At 33.3% G+C, this 18271-nt stretch overlaps 1 protein-coding gene and 1 long non-coding RNA gene across 5 annotated transcripts in view; one reads left to right on the top strand and one right to left on the bottom strand.

Annotated features, from left to right (window-relative positions):
- The first annotated feature begins 565 nt into the window (after positions 1 to 565).
- LOC126887206 (uncharacterized) lies at positions 566 to 2637 on the top strand. The gene is made up of 2 exons (XR_007698982.1): positions 566 to 2054; positions 2386 to 2637. It is a non-coding gene; the product is annotated as an uncharacterized LOC126887206 (long non-coding RNA).
- Positions 1200 to 18271, bottom strand: part of LOC126887205 (cilia- and flagella-associated protein 410) — a 104529-nt gene continuing 87457 nt past the window's right edge. For all 4 annotated transcript variants that reach the window (XM_050654604.1, XM_050654603.1, XM_050654602.1 and 1 more), the window contains 2 exons: positions 14103 to 14255; positions 1200 to 12559 (listed from right to left, as the gene is read on the bottom strand). In XM_050654604.1, the coding sequence (XP_050510561.1) occupies positions 12449 to 12559; positions 14103 to 14255 (264 nt within the window). In that variant the 3' untranslated portion in view covers positions 1200 to 12448. The remainder of the gene's footprint in view (positions 12560 to 14102; positions 14256 to 18271) is intronic.

Below are 18271 nucleotides of genomic sequence, written 5' to 3' on the forward strand. Positions count from 1 at the left end.
GAAAATAATGTACATATCTCAGAAAACTTTTTTTTGTAAGGGATAGGGATGTAAAGGATTTATATTAGCATCCAAAAATAAGAGTATTTAATCGATTTGATTTTTAAAAGTCTTAGGTAAATATTATTCACATGCATTGTTTGGATTTCATAAATGGCTGACATTGGTTTTATGTCATCTAGGCCACACATATTGAAAACACCTAAGTCAGCAATAATGCTTGTATTAGTAATTCACGGTCACATTAAGGTATAGTCAATTATAACAAACAAATGGGATTTATTTATAGATACGTAAAAGAATAGGGAGAGATTATTCATTGTTCAGAAACAGACGTGGTTAGAGTAGAGACGTTGTCCATCCCTTACACCAACTAGTTACTGTCATACATAGTGACTGAAAGAAATATATCTAAGTATTTAGTGTTTCCACTTAATCAACCCCATCACTGGCCATCACCGGGGGTTGCAACCCCCGTACCACCATACCTCTAATTTTGACCATAAATGTAAATTAAAATTTACTTCTGTGTTCGAGTTTTTGTAAATAAAATAAAAGATCGAATAAAAAAACTTTATTTATCGGTTTACAAAACATATTAATAATAAATTGTAAATATAAAAAATTACAAGATGAGTTCAAAAAAAATTAACGACTAGATTAATAATTACAAATATATAAACAGTATACTATAAAAACAAACGGCTCAATGGATGGAATAAAATTCTATATACACATACAATAAATTTCAAATTAATTTTTGGCAAGAATTCAACAACAACTATTCACAACAAACGTAAACGTATATATTTTTATTTTCAACCTCATTTAAAAACAAACGCCAGTGTATTGGGTGATTTACAAAACGAATGAGAGGGCTGCATATATTAAACATCTAGTTTTGTACGTTTCATATCCATTCCGAATAAAAAAAATGCTAAGATAATCTTGCTTTCGATTCATAGGGATGCACAATCGCTGGACAGCTGTTTCTGCCATTGCAGGCTTCCTCAACAGCGCTAGCGTGCACACCTCTGAATCGAAAACCAGCTAGCCCATCTATTTAACTTTTCTATCTTTACTCAGATTTGAGTATTGGGAAGACCTTTTCCTAGACGAATGAAAACGCAATGTGACTGCATATAGTAGAGTCCTTTTTGTTTTCTATATTCGTCGTCTGCTGTCTTATAAATTGTAAAAGTCGCAGATAAAGGATGTACCAAAAAGAACTTTCAACAAGAAAAGTTTCAGATTTAAATAACTATTTACCATTTTAATTTTTATTATAATGGTGAATTCTGCAGCTGAGGCTTTTCAGTTTGACTAACATAATCGTTTATTTTTTTTTAATCATTTGTTTCAAATGTTTGGATGGAAAAAACTTGTTACCACGTAACAGAGAACAAATTCCACTAAGAAATAAAACACTAAACTATTATTCCTATGTAATACTACGTTATAAAAACGTCATTCTTAAAAAGCTCTAACTTCCTTTAAGAGTATTTTTGACAAAATCATTTAGTTTTCTTTTCAAGAAAAGAAGTTAATTATATATTTTCTAGTCTCTTTATCCTCTATGTAAGTATTTTTTTTTGTAAAAATGTAGGAAAGCAAATTTGTAAATCCGTAATAAACATAACTAAAAACGTCTGTTCAATTTATCTTTTCTTGATGTTAAATGCTACAAAAGTTTCACTTTTTCTTTGACCCTCTTTATTGTAAATCACCCAATATAAATAGAAAAACCTTATAAAACAATGAAATAATCTTTAAAATGTTTAATGTAATATCACAAGGTGTCCGCTGTTTGCTTGAGAAAACTTCAAAGACACACTGTGCATTGAATTTCGATAATTTATTATTGCACAAGCGTTCAAATACAATCAATTTCAATTTTTTTAACCCTTTCAGTCATCATGTATGTACGCAACTCAGCAATGAAGTATAGTTGCCATCAAGTTATTTCATAAAACCTTAATCTTAAGCTTATTACAAAATCATTTGCATTTGAGTGGTGTGGTTCAGCTTCCAGCACAGGTAGAAAGTAATCTATTGTTAATGCAGTCAAACCTCCTTCAACCGAAATAATTGGGGGGAAGCCGTTTCGGATAACAAGAATTTCGGTTAAAAATAACATGGGTGTTGTATTCTTCTTGTATCAAATTGCATAGTATTCTTGGTCAAAGATAGTATTAAACAATAATATAAGGTGATTTCGTAATGTGTTGTATATTTAATTGCGTTCTTTAGTTGTATGAAAGCAAAGTTGACAATGTTGACAAATTAACATCGAATCGTTTCAGCTTTTCGATAAAAATTTACTTTTTATTGACGAAATTATTGAGTGTCAGCCGTTTCGGTTAAACGATGTTTCGGTTAACGGAGGTTTTACTGTATGTTGTACGTTTAATTATTATACCTGCTATTCAGTATGTTTACCTCTCGAAATTTAACGATACTACTCAAATACAAATGACTTTGTAATAACGTTAAGATACGGTTTTCTGCAATAATTTGTTGGCAAGTATACTAAAAAATGAAACGTTGTTGTATTGCTGGAGCCTCTACTTGATAATCATCATCGTTATCGCTGTTCAATCAGTGCCCCGCAATATTTGAGCCACTTAGAGTCAGAGTGACGTAAGTTAAACAATTAAAATTTTGACTTTACCACTTTTTCACTTTATTGGATTCCTATCATTTGACAAAGTGATTTAAATCTAGTTTGAGTTGCTACCGCTAGAGAGCTCATATATGTTTTTAACAGAAACCGAACATATGTATTTACAAGTGGAAGAGTGGTACAAAACTGCGCAGCTTTGATTCCTGTAATTGTCAGTTGATATAGTGGTGTAAGCAAACAGCATAGTGTCACTTCCTGGTAATGACTGTCTTCTTCTTTTTTAAGTTCCGTCTCCCAATCGGAGGTTGGATATCATCATCAATATCTTTACTCTATCTACTGCTGCTCTGAAGAGTTCTATAGAACTGCATTTGTACAGGATTTATATTAGCATCCAAAAGATAAGAGTAATCCATATCGATTTAATTTTTAAAAGTCTCAAACAAATATTATTTACATGCATTGTTTTGATTTCGTAAATTAGGTGACATTGCTTCTGCAATGTAGGCCACTCGTTTTGAAAAACAACGGAGTCAGCAATTATGTTACTATTAGTATTTCATGGTCACATTCAAGTATGAAATCATAACAAAACAATTACGATTTATTTATAGATACGGAGAAAGTAAAGCAGGGATCATTCATTATTTAGACATCAATGTAGTTAGAATATAGACTTTGTCCACCAACTCGTTACTAGCGTATATAGTGATTAAATAAACATAGTATGAGTATTTAGTGTATTCCTGACATCCAACCCCTAGCAGAGGGACGTTCACCCCTTACAGAACCTATTTTATTATACATTTAAACCAGTCCCTTAAATTCTTCAACCAGGACACTCTCCTTCTTCCTATACTCCTTCCTCCTCTTATCTTTCCCTGTATTATCAGTCTTAGCATTTCATATCGCTGTCCCCTCATTACGTGTCCCAGATATTGTAACTTTCTTATTTTTATTGTGTTTATTATTTCGTATTCTTTGACCATTTCTCGCAATACTTAGTTATTAGATACAAGTGTTAGTTTACTTCTGTATCCATGCTATTCTAAGCATCCTCCTGTAACACCACATTTCAAAGAACTGTAGCTTATGTAAGTGTTCTTGCTTCAATGTCCAGCTTTCAAGTCCATATTGCAGTATCGAAGACACGTAGCATCTCAAAGCTCTTAGTCTCAGTTTGAATCTAAGGTTTTTGTTGCATATAATTGTTTTCATTTTTACAAACGCATCTCTTGCTATTTCTATCCTGCCCCTAATTTCTGTTGCTTAGTCATTATTGTCTGAAATCCAGGTTCCTAGGGATTTGTATTTATCAACCCTTTCTATCGGTACATTTCCCAAATGTATGTTTGTTTGTATATTTGTTTTCTTTGTTATTAGCATGTATTGACTGTGGTAATGACTGTGCTTGTACACAATGGGAAGTACTTCACTTCACCTACCCGGAACTCGCATCCTCAGCAGACTTCCAATTCGGGTCTTGTCTCTAGCAGCTTCAAGAAGATTCTTATAATATTGGTGGTGCCACTCAGTCAATAATTCCTTTCAACTATTCGTACTCCTTGATGTTTGGGCTTTTGGGACAATCTTCATCCTTTTTCCAGTTCAATAATAAGTCTATATTGTTTGTTTCGTTCTTCCGAAGAATGGCTTTACAAAAAATAGTGTTTCTATGTAACTACATAGCAACAAATTGAGAAAATCCATTTTAGTGCTGCTAACAACTTGATAACCGAAAGGGTATTTTGTAGATTACATAATGATAGTGTTTTTACACACTAGCGTCTAAAATGTAGGTAAATATGAATAGTAGTAAAAATTTATTTATTATAATCGTTATAAAAACGGTTTGAGCAGCTGCCTGTGTAAAAAATTCAACAATGCGTTTAAGATATCACTATTTCCCAAAGATATTGGAGAAATAAGTTAAAATTACGTCTTACAAAATATTTGACATATCGTCGGCCTCATATGAAAAGTGCCCAAGTCCAAATTAACAAATTTTATAGGAAACGCAAAAAAAATGATTGAAAGAACCATTGAAAGAATGAGTTTGTAGAATTCTTTTTTGTGGTTCTAGCGACATCTATTGACTTTTTTGTCTTGCTATGCATGTGTACCATAAATATTAATTAGATGGCGCAAAAATCTCATTTTTGATTATCGTGGGACTTAGGCACTTTTCATATGAGGCCGACGATATATTATATTGCCTACTTCTCGTTTCCTAAGGCTCGATGCACATTTGCGTGTTTTCACGTTGCGTGCACGCTGCGAGCAAATTGCTTGAGCCAAGTTTCCCGTCAACAGACATTTGAGCGATTTCTCGGCGTCAGTACACGCCAGAAATAAACCGCTCTGCATCACGTTGATATCGATCGCGCGGTCAACGTGTACTGAATGATTGCCCAACACAGACTGCCAAACCGCCTGACTTATTTTCAAGCGGCGTGCAGTAGGTCCACGCGGTTAGCAAGTCACTTGCAAGCAGCTTAGCTCGAGTGTGCAGAGAATAAATTAAACTCATGTACTGCTGAACCGCAAGCGATCACACGTAGCTTGCTCACAGCGTGCATGCAGCTTGAAAACACGCAAATGTGCATCGAGTCTTCTACGCTAGTAAGTTAAACATAATTCTTTCTACGAAAGTTTAAAACTATATTTTGTGAATTATTACAAACTACACGAATTTTTTGTTCGATATAGTAAATTCAATAACTATTCTAAAGTTTTTGATGTTCAAGCAGCTTTCAAACATTCCTCTTCACTGAAAACTCATAACTGATTCATTTGTCTGTAAAATTATTATACTTCTTTTTTACTATTTTATTATACTTCTTCTCAGAACCTTCTTTCAATGAGTCACATTTCGATTTCTTTTTAACTCATTAAGTTGGAAGTGACAGAAACAAGTACGTCCGTGATTATACACATTTATAACATTTATTCTAGTTGTTGATAGATGGCGCTATAATAAAAAATAATTTACCTACTATCTATACGACTATAATCTATACAATTTATGCGACTATACACATCAAAGAACAGAACTTTTTACAAATACAATAAACACTATTGATTTGTTTTTATACTAAATTACAAATAAAAGTGTTATACCTTTACTGCAATAACCTTTTCATATTTGGCTAATTGCGATTCTGACAACTGTCAGATTTAACTGAAATGTCATGCAATGATTTTACATATTCTTAAAATCCCATATGACGTCAAAATTAAAGACACACTGAAATAAGGATCTGAGAAGAACTCTAGATTGTAGTCGTATAGATAATCATTTTTTCCGATTATAGCGTCATCTATCAGCAACTAGAAGAAATGTTATAAAGGTGTATAATCACGGACGTACCTTTATTTCTGTCACTTGTGACGCACTGAAAGAAGGCTCTGAGAACAACTATATTTTATTTTCAATCGAAGAAATGCGTATACTTCGACCAATTTTAAGTTTCTTATGCGTTTCAAATATTTACAAAAAAGATCTATATGTAGAATAAAAATGTCTATAAATTAATAAAAATCTTACATATTCATTATACCTGTATTTAATTTATTTAGTGCGATTTTAAGTACCTGGGTTATTATTTTTTTTAGAGAAAGCTACCCAGAGCATTTTATGAAATCTAAGCCTGTTTATCGGTTATATCAAATTTACATTTATCCATTTGCAACCAAAAATAAATAATATAAACAGTAAAAAAACAAAAGTACCATGATTGATATCGACAAATTATTCTTTCTATTCACGTTTATCATAAGTAAATTGCGTGGATGTCTCTTGAATCCATCGATATGCATCTCATTTGAAGTAGAACAAATACTTACAAACATTAGAGATATATTGCAAATTTAACACAGCCTACGTTGCGCTATTTACATCGCGCTATTTTGACAGAATTGACATTTCTCAGACGTGTCATAAATACAGATATTGCTCAAAATTTTGGTGGCAGTATTTTTTTTAAGGCTCGATCAAGATTAGTTGTTTGTCTAATTTGTATGCACTTTTGGATCAAGATTTAGTTAGAAGCTCTCATTTTGGCCAATGCTAATGATAAAGACATATAATTTATCATCTTGCATAACATTCTGGAAGATGAACCTACACCTATTACCTATTACATGCTAAAAATAAAGAATTTGATTTAAATGGAAGGAAAGTTTGAATTCTCTACCAAATATCGAGCATGAGAAACAAATAATGATCCTTGAGTGTTCTTAAAATAAAAAAATTTCCTGTTGTACACTTCATGTTTTCCTGAACTAACGTCCAATTTTCTGAATAAGTCAATTGATTTTGACCTAAAACTTATTTTAATAAACACAAATCGTCATCAGATGTAAATCTGATTCGTATGCTACTGTCTGAGGGGTACTCATTTTAGAAAATTATTACAAATAAACTTGGTTTAAATGAAAGGCAAACAACAAACATAACCTGAAAAGAAAATAGCGCAACGTTACGAGCGTAACGGCTCCCCTAATAACGGCAGGCACTATTTCCAATACCGCAGCGTAAGCCAAATATCACATCTGCGCATGCTCTACTGTCAAAATAACGAGTGCTGTATTACAGCAAGTGCAAAAGTGATTATGCAATATCTCTCTATTGATAATGTCTGTCGCAGAAGCAGACGAAACGTCGTCGGGACAAAACAATTCCAAATTATGGGTTATAAAAATCATTGTACGTATAAATCTTTTATTCTTTTCTATTATACTAGGCTGTTCAATAACTTTTGCGATTCGATAAGAGAGGGCGTTGCTACTAGCCTAATTTTTTTGTTATGTTGGTACACTCTTCATATGAACGTTCATTCTGAACGCTGAAATTCAAGCGTTCATGAACCCAGTTCAGATGATTTCAGAGATTACGCATGCGTAGTATTATTGCAATTTGACATGAAACGCTGTCATAAAATATGTCAAAATCAGTTTGTTATCATTCATTAAATAGATATCTAAGCCTTACGATTATTTGTATTTTTGTTGAATTTATTAATAATTATTAAAATTACTGTTTAACTATAACCCTAACAACACAAAACATTCCAGGAATGTACTATAAAAGTTCTATTAATGTATGAATGTCCTGGACATTCAAGGAACATTCGGTAAACATCTGATTAAATTATTGGTGGAATGTTACCACAAGACATTCTATGAACATACTACCAATGTCCTATATTTTAAGAGAGGCCATTTACTATTCAATTTGCGTTCATTTTCAAATTTGCCGCGCGTGTATCTATGTAAGGTCGCGTGGTCATCACATTTCATGATAAGCTAAAAATTTATGATTGGAAAATGCATAGATAAAGAATATTGGGAAAATGGAAATTAGTGGTTTTTTTGCTGTTCTCCCTGTTAGTTTTGCTCTGACTGAATCTCTTTTGTTTAAACAATTATGTAAGTATTATAAAATCCGTTTTCAATTTTCTTTATTCTTTATTAAACGAATTATTTATGCATATTATTACCTGTAAATAGTACCTATTTCTTTTGATTTTTAATTGGACGGGATTCTGCAGAAAGGAACCAAACCACAAATATGTATTTTTCCTATTAACAGTCTCATAGGTTGTAAAATACCCCGTAGATACTTGTGCAGAAAATAACCAAGCCACATACGATATATACCGTCCTCTATGAGCGAAAGAACCAACCAACATTATCGTTGCAGCATGACAGCGTTTTGCAGAAAAGATCCATGTGGGTTGGTTCCTTTATGCAAATTCACTTAAGTTATTTTACAGAAGGGAACCAAGCTACAAAAGTGGATTTTTTTAAAACAACTGTTTTCTCGAATTCACGGGACTTCCAGAACAAATTATTAAATGCCAGTAATTTCATACTAACATTTTTTTAGATTATACGCCTGATTATGTAACTCAATAATGGAAAATAAATGTTTGTTAACTTTGAATTCACTTAAGTTGTTTTGCAGAACGGAACGAAGCCACAAAAGTGGACTTTTTTTAAAACAACTGTTTTCTTGAATTCAGGGACTCCCAGATTTTGAAATCGAACAAATTATTAAAACCCAGTAATTTCATATTAACATTCTTTTATTGTATTTTACAATTACAATTATTTTAAAATAATTGCTTGTTCACTTTGAATTCACTTAAGTTGTTTTGCAGAAGAGAACCAAGCCACAAAAGTGGATTTTTTTTGGGAAACAACTGTTTTCTTGAATCAAGCAGTATGTGTTAAATCAAATCTAATGCAAATATTAACGATTTTATTGTTAAACCATGATTATTTTTAATAGAGAATTTTAAATTTTATCGTAAAGTTTTTGGCTAATATCTCAGTTTTAACAAAGTGTGGTTTGGATCCTTTCTGCAGAATCCCGTTCAATTGTAAAAAATAGAAAAATTACCATTTATTTTATTTATTTTTTTAGAATCAGCTGAAAGAGGTCTACAAAAAAAACAGGAAGGAAACGTATAGCCTTGTGGCAATGAAAGGCAAAAAAAGGATATAAAAAGTGTATTGGCTAATTAATTGGAAGAAACTCCACATTGTCGATGCATAAGTTATTACTTTATAAACAAATATTAAGACCTGTATGGATTTATGGATGCCCACTATGAGGGTGTACTAGACCAAGTAATATAAAAATTATACAAAGATTCCAGAACAAAATACTGAGAAATATTGTATGAGACAAACAGTGATCTCCATAAGGACCTAGGAATGGAACCTAGATATAATCAGCAAGAAGATGGCAGGAAGTCACGAGCAACAACTTCATAAGTACGAGAATATTGAGGAAATCCAGCTCCTCGATACTACTGGGCAAACTAGAAGATTGAAGAGAACAAAGCCTTTTGAACTAGTTTGAGTGATAGGTGATAGTGAAAAGCAGAGTATAGTGCTTGTGTGCCTGTCTATGTTAAAATAGTGCACCATCTTGTTAGATTAGATAAGAGACGCTATGGGGTAAGCTCTTCATTTTAAGGAACAGTAGTAATTTAGGTTAAATTAAAATTGCTCATTGGTCAGTTATGACCAGATTGTAATTGTAATGTACAATTCAATACAATGAATCATCATCGAAGTGATGATTATGGAAAAAATATATGACAAGATTTTGTGCAATAAAAATGTTTATATTTATCAAGGATGTATTATTTGGTATGGCCACATATACTTCTGGTATATCGTCGGTGATGTGACAATACCTCCTATCTGCTTTTTCATGAATTTTGTAGGAGACGAAAAACCATTTTTAGGGTCATCTCCTGTTTTCACATGTAAATTTTGACATGTTTTGTAGTAAATCGATCATTGAATTTACTACAAAACATGTCAAAAAATATCATATGAAAACAGGAGCTGACTGTAAAAAAAAAGTTTTTAGTCTCTCTTACAAAACTCATAAAAAAACAAACGGGAGGTACAGTGGAACTCCGATAACCCGTTGTCCTAGGTGAACGACAAACGCGACAACGCGACACGGCGCGAAAATATCAAGTAATGGTTGTATTTGTGTATGGCCTACGTTTTCGGGTAAATCAGTCTACGACAAGACGCGACGAAGTGCGAACTTGATTTGTTCGCGACGAGACACGACACAGTGTGACGCCCCATTGCTTTTTTTAATTCAAATTATGCTACGCAATAGTTTATTAAATAAATAAAAACTAATAATAACTATATAGTACCAGTGTTTTTTCATTAACATACCTTAAAGTCAGTAACAGCCTCTCCTCAATAGAATTTGTTTTTTGAAAATTACTTATTGATAGCTCAGTTATTAATACTGAGTTTAACAGCTGCAATGATATAATCGAAAGTGAATAAGCCACAATACTCTTTAAACCAACGTGGATTATTTCATTAATTTCGGATATAAATGATTAAACTTTCCAAATTTACTCGTTCTAAATATATGACATTTGTTGTCTTTCTTTTTCGTTTATGGAATTTTTTTGCTAAGTATTTAAAATATGAATTTTCTAGTAACACTGCCGTATACTTCCCCAACTTAAGAATAGGAATGAATAATTGACATCGTCACGTTTGTCCTGGTTTGAGTGATGGAAAGCGACGCGATGCGACGCTACATAAGCCACACGTCGCGTGAATTACTGGTCGCATCGCATCGCGTCGCGTGAATTACTGGTCGCATCGCATCGCGTCGCGTCGTTTTCCGTCGCTCACCTAGGACAACGGGTTAGTCGGCCTCCGATAACCCGGATCGATTTTCATCAGATAAAATACAAATGTTTTCACTTTGACCGAGTTTTTTTACCAAGAAATAAACAATAATGTATACAACTTTACGTAATTTAGATGTACTGGACGTAAGTATTTCATTTTCTTGGCAATTATAATTTACAATAAGTTTATCTGTAAGAGTACCGTATTTTATTAATTTTTACCCTATTCTCCGGCTAACCCGGATTTTCGATAACCCGGATCGGCCGCGGTCCCGATTAATCCGACTTATCGAGGTTCCACTGTATTATGTCACATCAGCGACTATATCCAGGGAAAGTCTAAAAAATATACTGTGAATGTCCAAAGAACATTCGTAGACATTCATTAAGGAATGTTTAAAATGCTGACACATTACTTTCCTGGGACATTTAGGGGACGTTCTTGTGCTTTTGAGGACATTCCAGGAATGTTTTCAATGTCCTGTGTGTATATTCTAGGAACATACATGGAATGTTTGGTGTTATTAGGGAAGGGGTTAGCGTCAGTTTTTGGGATGCGAGAGGAATTCTGTTTGTGGATTACTTGCAAACTGGTAAAACAATAAATTCTGGATACCTATCATTGTAACCTTTTAGACCAGCTAAAGGAAAAAAATCGTAAAAAAGACTCGGTTTGCAGAAGAAAAAATCCTTTTTCATCAGGACAATTCACTGTGTCGTATGGTCATTTTAACAATGGCTAAAATTCATGAATTTTGTCCAGCCTATTCCTCAAATTTGGTCCCTAGCGACTTCAATCTGTTTAAAACTTATTGAAGAGCCTAGTATATTGTGAGCAGGCTCAAATTTCATAAAGTACTTTCAACTTTCTTTATCGTTACAGATATATTTACATTTTCACGCGTTCGAAGCGTGTCCATAACAATAATTCGAGAGTATAGAAACTCTTTGTTATAAAATTTTATAAATGTATAAGTACATACGAGTTTATATAAAAACAATGTGGAAAATACAAAATCGTTACATGTCTTTATTATTTCCCTACACGTGCTATGAAAATGATAAATGTAAATATCAAAAAAGAAAAGAAAGGTACGTATAAGCAATTGTCATTTTTATTAGGTAATTAAGTCTGTAGTATTAATGGGTTAAATTAAACGATTAAATTTGTATTATGTCATATAATCATCTTTACACAATGCTGCCAAAGTGAATTTTGTTATATTCGGTTTAAATTTTCTAGCCGATTTCCCAGTCTAGGTACTTTACACAAAAATATTTTGGTTTTTATATCCTTTTCATTTCTTTGTGTTATATTATTGAAGATATTTAATTTCAATTGCTAACCGAAGACAAAAACTTTTACTTTCTACAATCAACTAGAAAACGCAGAAAGAAATTAAAAAGTCAATACAAAGATAATAATAAATAGAGTGAAATGGCAAATATTTAAAAGACTAAATTGAAACGGAAATCAATCAAATGCAACCCATTAATTACCTGTAAAATTATATAATACTATGTACTTATATTAATAAATGTATAAACAATAAAAGTATGGAAATCTCAGACCCTTTTATTAAAGCTGTTCGTTAATGTGTTGTGCGATGTTATCGTCAGGTGATTTCGTATGTCATTCCGCCATTTCGTCCATTCTACATCTCACTGCCATTTCTACCACTTCTAAACTGGGATAATCCAATTCTTTAACCAGGCATAACACTGCCGAAAGAATATTTGAGTTCTAAAAACAAACAAATGTCGTATAAAAAAATTAATATAATTAATAGAAAATAGGAAACTTGCACATAAAAATATTTTTGCATAACATTGTTAATTAATGTTTATAAATGATATATTCAAAATATTAAGTCTTAACAATGAATAGTGTACGCACAACAACTGATAATAGTTCCGCGCCCAAAATTTCCGTTTAAACAAATTCAAAAGCGCGAGCTGGGGTCTGACGTCACCAACCACTGTGTTCTCGTTCGCCCGTTCGGGGAGCTATTGCATTTAATGCATTTTGCCATTGCTGGTTGTGCGCGTCGAATAACTGTCTTGTTTACTCGGTGTTTATATTACTGTATTTAGTGTATAATATACTTTATCAAAATGGAAAACTAATCTGCGCAATATAAGTACTATATAGTGCCGCAATGCCAAAGCACAACTGTCGGAACATCCAACAAATATTAAAAAAAAAAGACTTTTTCAATCCAATGGCATATAAAACAACATAATGTTATTCTACATCCCACCAGACTGAAAACAATGGGAACCTTCTCTGGTTACACCTCCGAGGCTTCTACAATTTGCAAGCCATAACGGATGCTGAGACTAAGGAAGATGGGGAATTTTACAATTTATAATTCACGTCCCATCTGCCCAGCGCGGTAAACAGCGCTTTATCAAGTTTTTTAATATTTAAAATTTTATGCAAGTTTCCTATTAATTGATGTTTATAAAATGATGTACAAAAAAATAAATTAAGTATTCTGAGACGTAAAGAAAATATTTATTTTTCCTTTTAAGTTTAACATTGTTGCTGAATTTTTCACATGCAAAAAATAATTTCATATTTTTCGCCGTATGATAGTCCGTAACTAGCCCTTGCCTTTACTAATATCCTACTACTGACTATACCTAGTCATCCCGTACCAGCTCCAGCGAAATGATCGCTCTTGTGTTAGCTCCCATGTGCGACACATCTATATCAGTTGGACCATTCTTTTGGGTACCATTACCGTTGAACAAACGCTCTTATTTTCTATGCAATAGTCTAAGACTGTAATTCGACATAAAATAATCGCGAATTCGTTAAAAACGTTTAAAACTCGTGCATGAACAATTTCAGCCACGAGTGAAACCGGCACATGTGTTTAATCAAAACGCAAACAGTGACCAGTACCTATACAGGACTTGGTAAGATTTTTATAAACTTATAATATTGTCTGTTTATCAGAACCCTCTCTTAATTCCATTTGAACCAGCAACCTAAATTATACAGTCCACAACTCTGAAATTATATGGACTAAACCACAATTGGTTGTAATGAGAAACATTTTACATTTATTTTGCGTTTCGATTTAAATGCGGAAATCGTTTTCAAAACATTTGTAGATTAAATTATTGGAATTAATCGGTAAACCAATTTGACAGTTGATTTACTTGGCCTCGATCTTATAGGCTAAAAGTCATACGAATGAAATTATAAAGCTACCGATTTTATTTTATTTTTTCACATAACCTAAGATCAGTATATTTTATAGTATTACGTATCTTACCCTCGTAACAGGTCTCCGTGTGAAATGTGATCGATGTGCAGCTGGGCAAGTATACCTCTCTCTGTCCCTTGCCCTATCTGCAGGGACTTGGGTTACGCAATATTCACTTCCTGAATGATAACTGTATCTTTCTCCATTTCCATTGGTATATTCCTGAAAAATATTTAAAAAAATATATGATCAAATGATAATCAACTGACTACTCATACAAATGAATAGATATCACAAATATGAAAGGGATGCCGTATAAAAATACATAAATACAACGTGATTACTGCTTTACTTCTTACGCAAATTATGAATGTTCTTTGGAAAAACACTTTTTTAAAAAACTAAACTTCACAATTAAAACTTTTATTTCGACACACAAAGATTTTAGTGACAACTCAATAATTTAAAATCAGACTGAAAAATATTGATTTTTACATGGTGTTTTATAATTTTATAATTGCTGATCTTGCTGTCCAATACGTCGCAATTAGGTCCAGAATGTTCAAGCGGTAGACTCGTGTTGACTCCACGTGGTAGAATTTACTGGATGGTAGCGGTCATTGTACTGTAACTACTCCATCCCCTGAAGAAGTTTTGTGAGGGACGAACAGAACTGTTGAGTTGGCCTCTTCTGGAGTTTCGTCGCTAGAGTTGGGCTTTTTGTTATTTGTTTTATACCTGTAACATATATAGAGGCAGATTATTGTAATTAAGATATATAAAGGAGTCATCCAAAAATGGTTATGGCTATGGTTCCATAATTTCGGGTTAATGGTCTCTAGATGTTCCTCTTCCTTAGAGAGTTCATGCAGTTTGTCTAAGGGGATGTGATCTATTCTTAATGGTTTGAATTTAATCGCTGGTTGAATATCTATGGTCCTAATTTTGGGAAGCATTAGTGGTTCCTCTGGGATGGTTGTTCTTGAATTTATGTAACTCTGGATTGGGGTCTTGAATTCACATCTGGGTGGAAGATTGATGAGATAAGTTCCTTTTAGGCCTAAAATTTTTGTCGTAGAACATCGAGTTGTAATTTTGGTTGATTCGGGGAATATTCCTATATAGTGGGCATCTGATAGTCTTTGTATGATGACATCTCGAGTTTGGACGGGGGTGTATTGGCAAGAAGCTTCTTGGGTGCTCAACTGCAGGATTTGTTTGATACAGTCGTCAGTTTTTGTTGCTTCCAGCATTGTTCCTTCTTGGCAAAGATATCTTGTGTCGATTCGGGCACATGGTTCTTCCAAATATTGAAAGGATTTTTCGCTTATGAGGAGATATGGCTCGGGAGGAATGATTGTAGTAGAATTTGCGGTAGGTATAGGAAATAAATGATAATAAGTAAAGGAATTAGGATGTAGGACAGGAAAATGAAGGATAAATATAATAGTATTGTTTGAATAATAGGCGTCTACTTTGATGATGTCGTAGTACTTTAGGATGTCTTCGTCTTCGATGTACACAAGCTGGTCTGCCTTATGGTGCTCTAGCATTTTATTGATTATCCATTTTATTTCGTCTTTCTTGATCACACTGTTATGGAGAGTGTTTACACGAGAAAATGTAATGGCTTCTTCTAGGTCATTAAGTAACTGAAGTATAATTTGAAGGGTCAAATTTAATTGGTCCAGAACATTCCTTGCTTGCAAATAATGATTGAAGTCAAAAATAAATGTATTGAGGTTCGTGCTGATATTATTTACTTCTTCTGCTATTATTTCTTGGTTGTGTGTTAGTAATGTGATAGTTTCGTTAAACTCTTTTATAATCTTCTTGTTCAGGCTAATGTGACGATTAAGATGATTTATAAGATTTTCCTGATTCGTCTGTAAGGTTTCTATAGCATTGTTGTATTTTTCTGCGTCATCTTGATCTAAATTTCCAGAAATTGCTTTGATAATGCTTCCTAGTCCATTAATTAGCCCTCTTCTTGTTCTGCTATAGGGGTAAATTGTTGAGAATTTTTCTTGAGCTGATTTCAATTGGTATCTAAGAGCTTGGTCAAAATTTTGTAAACTGCTAAAATACGGATGGCTAAGTCCATTTTGAATTGCTGTGGTCACTGCATCGTACTGGGTTTCAATTCTGTCCAATTCTTCTTTTATTGGTAGTAGTTTGAAAAAGTGTATAAAATCGTGTGTGCTAGTATGAATCTTTGCTTGTCCCAGGTTGAGGGGAATTATTCCTGGGTTGTCTTTCAGGTCCTTGATCTTCACTTCTTCTCCCATCGTCAGGGTGATCCTGTGGGGAAGGTTCAGAATTAGTTTTTGACTTAGGTTGATGTTTTATATTTTTCTTGTGAACTGTAGCTTTTGATGTGTTTACAGTCACTTCGTTATTTCTTTTTATATATTTTGCGGAATATCGCGGAAGTAATTTATTTCTGGTAACTGTTTTTCGTGTATAGATTTTTGTGCTTGGTTTATACGTAATAGGGTCCTGTCTCGATTTGTTTCTATTTTCGATGACTTTATTTTTATTCTCTTGTATATGCTGGTTTACTTCCTTGTATAATTCCTTTGTTATCTCTCTATGATTCTGAATATAATTATTCAGTATTACTTTCTGTATGTCAACGTCAAAGGGATCTTTTGCGTCGATATGGCCGTTTAATATGTCAATGGGTCGTAACTTCGTTGCGGAATGTATGGAATTATTGTACCCAATTATAGCGTATAGCATTTGTTCTTTTATCGGGAGCTTTGCCTTGGTGTTCCTTAGGATTCGAAGATGTTCGATTAATGTAGAATGAAATCTCTCAATCATCCCGTTGGATTGCGGATTCTCTGGTGTCGTGTAGTGGATTGAGATTTTATGGGAGTCTACAAATTCTTGTATCACTCCATTTTTGAATTCCGTACCATTATCGGCTACTATCATTGTTGGGAGTCCATGATGGGTTATAAAAATTAGTAGGGCGTTGAGTACATTGATTGCGTTTCCTCCATTTATTGGATAGGCTTGTCCATACTTCGAAAATGCGTCTATTATGGTTAGAAACTTCTGTCCATCAGCCTGGAATAAATCGATGTGAACTATTTCCAGTGGTTTAGTGGGAGTTGGTGTAACCATAAATTTTGGTTTGGGAGGAAGTCTGTCATATTTATTTTCTTGACATATATCGCAGAAGTTTATGATATCTTCTATGTCTTTCTTCATATTAGGCCAGTAATATTTTCTTCTTATTTGGCTTTCTGTTTCAGCTATTCCTCTATGGTTCGTTTTACCTTCATGATAGTTTTTTATAATTTCCTTTTGTTGTTCTTCTAGGTTAACATCTTCCAATAAAAGATTACATTTTACTAAGTCATATGCGTTGTTTTTAAAAGTTTTTCTGATAATTTCGCAAATTTCTGCAAAAATTTCTTCTTCTGCTTCAAATAAAATTGCATACTTCTTTTTCGGGTTGAGGTGTTCCTTAAAAATTTTTATGGTATCAGCTTTTAGCTGATCTTTCGATAGCTGGATATGGTAACGTCTTTTATTCGGAAAGGTTTGTATAATTGCTGGAGGTCGTGGATTGTAGTTGACGATTTTGACTATAATTTGGTTATTGTAGAAGTTAAGTGGTTTTTCCGAAATAGGTATACCAAGAATTGGGTTTTCTACTGCTGTATGTATTGTTTCATTTCCGTCTTCATCCATGTTTTGATCTTCGTTTTCAACAGTGTCTTCTTGGATGTTTTGATCTTCGTTTTCAACAGTGTCTTCTGGGATGTTTTTTTGGATTAATTCTGTTGCTTTTTCTTCTACAATCTCGTCGATTATTCGATCTGCATCTGGATTATTAGTCGTTGACCATCCATCGTCTTCCATGTCTACTAAGTCGTCAAGGACTTCCTTAATTTGTGAATCGATGTCCTTAGTTTCCTTTGTGTGAATTTCGATTCGAGACAGTGCGTCGGCATTGGTATTAGCTTTTCCTTTTTTGTAAATTACCTCGTAGTCAAATTCTTCTAATTTTAATCTCCAGCGTACTAGTTTGGAGTTGGGTTCCTTTAGGGAAAATAGATATTGCAAGGGACGGTGGTCTGAAAGTATTTTAAATTTCCTTCCAAATAGGTAGGGTCGGAAATACTTAGTTGCCCACACCATTGCTAGCATTTCCTTTTCTATTGTTGAGTATTTGGTCTCAGTTTCATTTAGTGTCCTGGAAGCGAAGGCAATTGGTTTATCAC

The sequence above is a fragment of the Diabrotica virgifera genome, chromosome 6, assembly GCF_917563875.1.
Source record: "Diabrotica virgifera virgifera chromosome 6, PGI_DIABVI_V3a".
Classification (NCBI taxonomy): domain Eukaryota; kingdom Metazoa; phylum Arthropoda; class Insecta; order Coleoptera; family Chrysomelidae; genus Diabrotica; species Diabrotica virgifera.